Source organism: Garra rufa, chromosome 8 (genome assembly GCF_049309525.1).
Source record: "Garra rufa chromosome 8, GarRuf1.0, whole genome shotgun sequence".
NCBI lineage: Eukaryota > Metazoa > Chordata > Actinopteri > Cypriniformes > Cyprinidae > Garra > Garra rufa.
The window spans coordinates 44,523,499-44,532,192 of NC_133368.1; the positions used below are offsets into that span (position 1 = coordinate 44,523,499).

Here is an 8,694-nt window from a genome sequence, read left to right on the forward strand (position 1 = left end):
TTGTCCTTGAACTATGTCAATAGTACAGGACTGATAACATGTTCAAAATCACTGATAGCTTTATGCTCAGTCATTGTTTAGCATAGTGCAATTTCCGGAGGTCATGGCTCACTTATTGTCACTCATGTTACAGATCAACAATTTGTACATATTAAAAACTGTATGTCATTTAAACGTATTTGTGACCCTGGACCACAAAACCAGTCTTAAGTAGCACAGGTATATTTGTAGCAATAGCCAAAAATACATTGTATGAGTCAAAATTATCGATTTTTCTTTTATGCCGAAAATCATCAGGAGATTAAGTAAAGATCATGTGCCATGAAGATATTTTGTAAATTTCCTGCCATAAATATTAAAATTAGTAATATGCATTGCTAAGAACTTCATTTGGACAACTTTTCAAGCGATTTTCTATTTCTAGGACATTTTCATTCTTTTGCACCCTCAGTTTCCAGGTTTTCAAATAGTTGTATCTTAATAAACCATACATTATTGGAAAGCTTTTCGAAAAATTGAGACTTATGGTTTTGTGGTTAAGGGTGACATTTGTCTTTAAGTAAAAAAAAAAAAAAAAGATTATTACCTTTACCTAAATTATGCTCGGTTAGCTTAGCAAAAAATTATGCTACTATGTTTCTTCTTAGTAGTTTATTTGATTCACAGGCCTAAAGTGGTTGTAAAGGGATTTTTTTTTTTTTTTTTTTTCAAAATAAAAGTATTGGAAATATCAACTTAAAATGTTTGACATTACCTTTCTGAAAGAAAACAGCTTTGACCAGCTTATAAAGGTTTGTTGGTCTTGCAAGTTGGTGTTCAGCTGGTTTATGCAGTCAACCGGTTAGTTTCCCAAGCCTGTCCTGCTCAAAACTGCTTAAATCACTCTAAACCTGGCCCACAGATCATTGTGACCAGGCTAGTCTTGAGTTAGCTTTTTTCAACATCAACAGGGTATCTGTAAAACAATACATATTAGATTAGACAAAATCTGCGAAATGTTAATTATTTTACCAAAATAAGAGGGATCATACAAAATGCATGTTATTGTTTATTTAGTACTGACCTGAATAAGATATTTCACATAAAAGATGTTTACATATAGTCCACAAGAGAAAATAATAGTTGAATTTATAAAAACTTACCCTGGGCATCCAGCGTAAAACGTGCCAAATTAGGCGGTGCGGATTACTCCGTTGTGGTGACCCCTGATTGAAGGGAGCAAGCCAAGAGAGAAAGAAGAAGACCCTGTTTAAAAGTTTACATACGCTTGGTTTTCAATACTGTGTTGTTACCTGAATGATCCACAGCTGTGTTTTTTTGTTCAGTGATAGCTGTTCATGAGTCTCTTGTTTGTCCTGAACAGTTAAACTGCCTGCTGTTCTTCAGAAAAATCCTTCAGGTCCAACAAATTCTTTGGTTTTTCAGTATTTTTGTGTATTTGAACCCTTTCAAACAATGACTGTATGATTTTGAGACCCATCTTTTCACACTAAGGACAACTGAGGGACTCATATGCAACTATTACAAAAGGTTCAAACACTCACTGATGCTTCCTGAAGAAAAAACAATGTATTAAGGGGGGTGAAAATTTAACTTAATTTGTCTTCTGGAAAACATGTAACTATCTGTTGTAGCTCCTGAAGGGCAGTACTAAATGAAAAAATATGATATTTAGGCGAAATTAAGAAAAGTGTTCACATCTCTCCATTCTGTTCAAAAGTTTTCACCCCCAGTGCTTAATGCATTTTTTCCATCTGGAGCATCATAGCATTTGAACCTTCTGTAATAGTTGCATATGAGTCCCTCAGTTGTCCTCAGTGTGAAAAGATGGATCTCAATATCATACACTCATTGTTGGAGAAGGTTCAAATACACAAAATGCTGGAAAACCAAAGAATTTATGGGACATGAAGGATTTTTCTGAAGAACAGCGACCAGTTTAACTAACAAAGGACTCATGAACAACTGTCACTAAAGAAAAAACAGCTGTGGATCATTTGTGGATCATTTGATTCACCTCTGAAAACGTTTTATAGGAAAAAAAATATTGGAAGATGTAAGCAAAATCTTAATAGGTAATGTAACCCTTGTTATTAAATTATATATTACTGTGTTTCGACAGGGACAAATTCTTGGAGAGAAGGACTAGAAATGTGTACCTTGGATTTTATACAATTTACATAAATACAGAATTTTAAAAACACATTTGTTTTAAGACGTTTCCAATTCTGACCTTGAACCAGTTCTGTAGAATGGCCTATATATTCATTTATCTTCTATAACCTCATTTGTGTTCAACACACTCCTCTGTCCACCAGAAGGAGGCGTCGTAAACACACGTTGATACTCCATGCCTTCTAGTTTTATGGCAAATTTCACTGCTAGTAATCAACGGAACAAAAAATTAGTGCACAAATGTGAGAAAACAAATGCAAAATAAATATCCTTATACTTCCGAAAAATGTTGTCAAAAAAGACAGAACTGGTCCTAAACACGTATTTTTTTCCTGGTGTGAAATAAAACTTTGTTTTGTCAGTTTTGACAGCAGATGGCGCAGCATTAGAAGCACCGCTGCAGGAACAATAACAAACTACTAAACGACCGCACATCAAGAATATAACCAAAAATACTTAGCTTTTTGAGAGAATAAAAAATATAAAATGCATACTTCGGAACCCTAAACAATTTTTTGAATGCAATGAACAGATTGACATTGAGCAAAAGGGAATTTCATGCCGGTATTTTGTCGTTGTGACGACGCGTTTATCTGACGCTACTTCCGGTGTAACTGGTGACGTTCCGGGCGCGGATTTTTGAAAACAACAAAAATAAATTGGCGTTTATATTCACTCCATAAACCGGGTAAGCGATTTAAATGTTGTTTGCGACTGTTAAAAGAGTTTTTAACCAACATTATCTAGGTTTCAGTACCTAGAATTGGAAAAAAGAGGTTGATATATCACGCTAACAATATGACAGCAACAACTCTATGTTGGTTGTCTGCTAAACTCGATTATGACTGTTATTATATCAACGACATTAATATATGTATTGTTAGGTATTATTATATTGTTGTAGAGTAGATAATGTGTAGTAATTTGAAGTAACCAAACCCTGAGTGTAGTGTAGTAACTGTGATTGTGTTGTTTGTATGATTCTGCAGCTCAGTATGGCATCTATCAGAGACTATAATGCTGTGGAGCAGTTCAACCGCAGATTGGAGGAGATGAGGAGCAAACTGCTGGATCAGGCTTTGGGAGAAGAGCTCAATGACAGGGTGGCACAGCTCTGTCAGGAACACAGGCAGTACATGAAGTCCGTCTTGGGTGAGAGATGCACAATGTTTCATCAGGATTTGATTTAAATGTGCAAGTGTTATTGTTAATGTACATTTTAAAAACACTATTTGTCACCTTGGACTGTAAAACCAGTCTGACATAACACAGGTATATTTGTAGCAATTTCTGTTATGCCAAAAATCATTAGGATATTAAGTAAAGATCATGTTCCATGAATATTTTGTAAATTTACTACTGTAAATATATCAAAACTAAATTTTGATTAGTAATATGCATGGCTAAGAATTTCATTTGGACAAATTTAAAGGCAGTTTTCTCAATATTAAGATTTTGTTTTCTTTTTTTGCTATGGAATAAAGTTCTGAATTGTCTGATAATTCTGAAAATTCTGGTGTAAACTCGTAATTGCAAGGAAAAAAGTATGAATTAATAAAAATAAAAAAAAAGGATTAAAAAGGGCCAGTTACCTTTGTTTTTTGTTTTTTTATCCCCTGTTGGAAACAAGCTTTTCTAGCTTTTTTTTGTTTTGATTCAGAATTGCAAGGTTATATTTCACAATTCTTGTTTTCCCAGTGTTTACATCTTGCCTTTTTATTATTATTATTATTATTATTATTTTGCTATGGAAGGACAACTTTCACTTTAAAAGTATAAACTCAGAATTGCGAGAAAAAAGTCTGAATTATAAGAGACCTCATAATTGCAAGGAAAAAAAGTAATTAAAAATGATTAAAAAATAAAAAAGTCCCACTTACCTTTATGTTTTTATCCAGTGTTGAAAACAAGCTTTCATAGCTTTTTTTATTTTGTATTGTAAGTGTTATAGTTATAACATATATAATATAATTTTTTAAAAAGACTATTTGGGGGATGAAAAGTAAAGCAGGATGCGTAAAATTAATGATCTCTCATTATAGTCCTTCTGTATTTAAAAAAAAAGGCTTGGTTAAATTGTGAGAAAAAAATATAATGTTTTTGTATTTAATTTGAAATGTTTGTAGTTACTCTGAATTTGTTTTTATTTATATATTTTAAATTGATTGAATTATAGTTCAGAAACAATTAATTTGTACAGACAATTTAAACTGATCCACAGGAATGTAATAGCCAAATATAAAGTGCGTCATAATATTGGAGCTTTATTTCTGCTGCAGGATTTAAAAAATAAATTAATTAAAAGGTACTTGCAACTTCTCAATTCAGATTTTTTTTTTTTTAATTGTGAGATATGAACCCAGAATGGCAAGTTATTTTCTCTTGAGTTTACACTGCCATGCAAAAATTTGTAAATCAGTAAGACTTGTGATGTTTCTTAAAGAAGTCTCTTATGCTCATCAAGGCTGCATTTCTTTGTTAAAAAATGCAGAAAAATATTGCAAAATGTTATTACAATATAAAATAGTGCTTTCTATTTTAATATACATTAAAATACAAGTTGTTCCTGTCATTAAAAAAATAGATATAAACTCAGAATTGTGCGGAAAAAAAGTCTGAATTATCATAATTATCTGAATTAACTCATAAAAAGATCCCAAGTAACTTTATCTTTGTATCCCATGTTGGACACCAGCTTTCATAGCTTATTATTTTGTATTGCATGAAAAATGTATGTGAATATTTCAAGTTGCCCAGGAACGAATTAATTTATGAATCGTTCTTTCTTTATTTCTAAATAGATACTTGTTCTAAGAAATGCAAGGAGGATGAAACCATGTTTGAGATGATACAAACATACAAAGAAGGTAAGAAGTTGATTGGCACACTTGTGTAACATTTGTAATAATCTAATATTGTGTGTTGTCTGGCTTTTTCAGTTGAATGACTACCATGATATTTCCTTTTTTACATTAGATTTGAAAGAGAAAACATCTTTACTGAAAGAGAAGAGCGTTGAAAATCTTGAGGTCGTATCGGAGATTGAAGACAAAGAGCATCACAAAGCGCTCCTATTCCAGAGAATTCAGAAGCTCAAGAAGGATCAAGCCAAAAACAGGGAATGTGTGTAGTCTTTTCTGTCCTCTTATGCAGCTTTGTTAATGTGTAATGAACTAAACTTAAAATGTGCTATCTGTTACAGATGAGTGATTTATGAACACTTTGTGAATCATTTACTATAAATAGCTTGAATGAAGTGCTGCATGTCCAGTAAAAAAAAAAATAGGATGAGTTCTGTTTATTTATATTTTTTCTTTAATTTTGTAATATGAACCCTTTATTTCACAGACACAATGGTTATTGGTTTATCATTTTCTATTCAACCTGATGTCACTAATGTTTCTTTTATACATTTTTATAGTGATTCAGTCACAAAATAAAGCCAACAAGGACAGACTGAAGAAGCTGAACAAATGTAAAGACATCTTTCAGAAGCACCTCAGTCTTGAGATCAGAAAAATCCAAGGTAAACTCTGTGTTTAACTACAACATACAGTATAGCTGAAGTATGAAGTTTTTTCCCCCTTTCGTTGTGCATTAGAATAGAATCTGCGATTTTCTTTCATTTTAACCTTGAAATTAATAAAATGTTAGGATTTTGAAAATGATTTGTCTCTGTTTCTAAGTCAGTATTCAAATGTACAATACCAGTCAAAAGATTTTGAATGATTTTTTTTCCACCCCTCATTTTTTCCGTCTCTTCTGCTCACCAAGCCTGCAATAATTTGATCCAAAGTGCAGAAAAAACAGTACAATTCTGAAATATTTTTACTATTTAAAATAACTGTTTTCTATTTTAATATATTTTAAAATGTAATTTATTCCTGTGATTTCAAAGCAGAATTTATAGCATCATTACTCCAGTCACATGATCCTTCAGAAATCATTCTAATATTCTGATTTGCTGCTTGATAAATAAAAGTATTAATTTCTATAATTTCTTTCCCAAAAAGTAAACAATAGAATTTTTGATTGGTGTAGTGTATAATGTTACAAAAGCTTTTATTTTAATATTTATCCTGATCTTTGGATATTTCTATTCATCAAAGAATTCTGAAAAAAAATTAATTATCCCAAACTGTTTTGAATATTGCTAATAATAATAAAAAATATTTCTTGAACGGCAAATCAGACTATTAGAATGATTTCTGAAGGATCTTGTGACACTAGTAATCAGAGCAATGATGCTAAAATATAGATTTGCATCACAGGAATAAATGACATTTTAAAATATATTATAATTAAAAGCAGTTATTTTAAATAAGAAATGTTTTAGAATATTACTGATTTTGCTGTGTTTTGTATAGAGTAAATGCAGGCTTGGTGAACAGAAGAGACTTCTTAAAACACCTTAAAAACTTAATGTTCAAAAAACTTACTCATTTACTTAAATTGTTGTTGCTGATTATGTAAGTTGTTGATTATACAATTTAAAACCAGCATTTTTACTAGTGGTCTCAAGCTTTATATAAGGTTTGCTTGTGTATCATCAATATCTTTGTTTATTTTAAGGTGAGAAACTGCAGTTTGTCTTCAGGAACATCAGTCGTAAAGATCCAGACATGGTCCATACGTTCCTCCTACAACTCGATGCAGAGGGCGTTTACCACAGTAAATACTCATTTTTTGATCTGTTTACTGTCTTGGAATTAAGTACTGTTAAATCACACCTTGGATATCATTCGATTAGACTCACATTGCATGTTTATACTGATTAAAATGAATATTAATTTTATTATTTAATGATAATGCTTAATGAATCATTGCTTAAAACTAAAACTACAATCTTAAACTTGAATCATTTTGAAGCATCTCATTCTCACCAAGGCTGCATTTATTTGATTAAATTACAGTAATATTTAAAAATTAATACAATTTAAACAATCTGTTTTCTATTGGAATATATTTTAAAATTACTTTTATTCCTGTAATGCAGAGCTGTATTTTCAGCATCATTACTCCAGTCTTCAGTGTCACATGATCCTTTAGAAATCATCAGAATGATTAGAAATCATGAACAATTTAATGCATCTTTGCTAAGTAAAACTATTGATGTCTTTAAAAAAACTTACTGACCCCAAACTTTTAAACAATATGATCTGATGACTGACAGAACTAATGTACTGAATAACATGATCTTATTTTCCCCTCAGTCATGTCCTGTGACCCTCCACTGGAGAAAATGGCACATCTAGAGCGCAGACTGCAGGAGACCAACAACTTTTCTGCCTTCCTCGCTAACGTCCGGAAAGAGTTTGTGGCACTTCATGGTGGCGCAAAGACAGCCTGACTGACAAACAAAAGCTGATTTTTCATTTCAGATGCATTTGAAATGGTCAGAGACCCAGACACCTTATTTATAGACATGATTAGCACATGTATTCAGCTTTTATTTACCTTAACTATCTGCAATTACTTAATAAAGAAAAAGTTTCATTGTTTGATTTTTTTGTACATTCATTGATTTGTAATTAAACAAACAATTTTATTAAGTCATAAAATAAACAAAAAACTATGCATTATCTAATTTTTCCACAATAAAGTTATAATAATGGATTTAATTTATTGATTTCATGAAAAAACAGAAGACGTAAAATTTCCAGACATGGGACTTTTCAAAATACATTTATGCTCTGCTTTAGAGTCATTTATGCTGTATGTCGCAAAGAAATTACTTTTTTTTTTTTTTTTTGAGGAAAGCATTCCATGATTTTTCTCCATACAGTGGATGTCAATGGGTCCAAATTGTAGTTTCAATGCAGCTTCAAAGGGCCCAGCCAAGGAATAAGTGTCTTATCTAGAGATACGATTGTTCATTTTCTAATAAAGATGAAAATGTATATACTTTTTTAGCCACAAATGCATGTCTTGCACTAGCTCTGGGATACATATGCATATCCATGGAAAAGGTAGGGTAGGTTTTATCTTATTTTGTAAAGGACGTTTGACTTCTTTGCACATTTGCTTTGTAGACACTGGGTCGATACTTCCACATCTGTGGTTAAAAATATATAACTTTGTATTTTTTTAGAAAATGACCAAAGGTTTTGCTAGACCCTTATTCATCGGCTGGGATCGTGTAGAGCCGTTTAAAGCTGCATTGAAACTGCAGTTTTTACCTTAAACCAGTTGGCTCCCATTGAACTCCACTATATGGAGAAAAATCCTGGAATGTTTTCCTCAAAAACCTTAATTTCTTTTCGACTGAAGAAAGACATGAGCATATTGGATGACACTGAATGGTGAGTAAATTATCAGCAGTTTTTTTATTCTGGAAGTGAACTAATCCTTTAATACATGAGCTGTGAGTGAATTGTTCTGTAGAGTCAGTTGAAATGATTCATTTGAATGATTCTTTTTCTAATAGTCACATGAAGTGTGTTTAACCCCTGTAGGAGGAGTGAATCGTGATTTAGAGGCCTAGAAGTCAGTGACCTTTTTCATCACATGTTCTTTTGA

General features: G+C 31.8%; 1 protein-coding gene across 1 annotated transcript; it reads left to right on the forward strand.

Moving 5' to 3' along the window:
• Positions 1 to 2,794: 2,794 nt before the first annotated feature.
• On the forward strand, positions 2,795 to 7,679 carry LOC141341186 (kinetochore protein Spc25-like). Its single transcript, XM_073846327.1, has 7 exons — positions 2,795 to 2,863; positions 3,165 to 3,327; positions 4,977 to 5,042; positions 5,152 to 5,298; positions 5,597 to 5,701; positions 6,748 to 6,846; positions 7,389 to 7,679. Exons 2-7 carry the CDS (start codon positions 3,171 to 3,173, stop codon positions 7,523 to 7,525), a joined length of 711 nt encoding a protein of 236 aa, XP_073702428.1. The 5' UTR covers positions 2,795 to 2,863; positions 3,165 to 3,170; the 3' UTR covers positions 7,526 to 7,679.
• Positions 7,680 to 8,694: the final 1,015 nt, after the last annotated feature.

What these genes read in the sequence shown, in the direction of transcription:
- LOC141341186 (XM_073846327.1), top strand. Translation starts at nt 3,171, where the DNA reads ATGGCATCTATCAGAGACTATAATGCTGTGGAGCAGTTCAACCGCAGA. An exon ending in GATACAAACATACAAAGAAG is followed by an intron (nt 5,043 to 5,151) that starts GTAAGAAGTTGA and finishes TTTTTACATTAG; the next exon opens with ATTTGAAAGAGAAAACATCT. An exon ending in TGCAGAGGGCGTTTACCACA is followed by an intron (nt 6,847 to 7,388) that starts GTAAATACTCAT and finishes TTTTCCCCTCAG; the next exon opens with TCATGTCCTGTGACCCTCCA.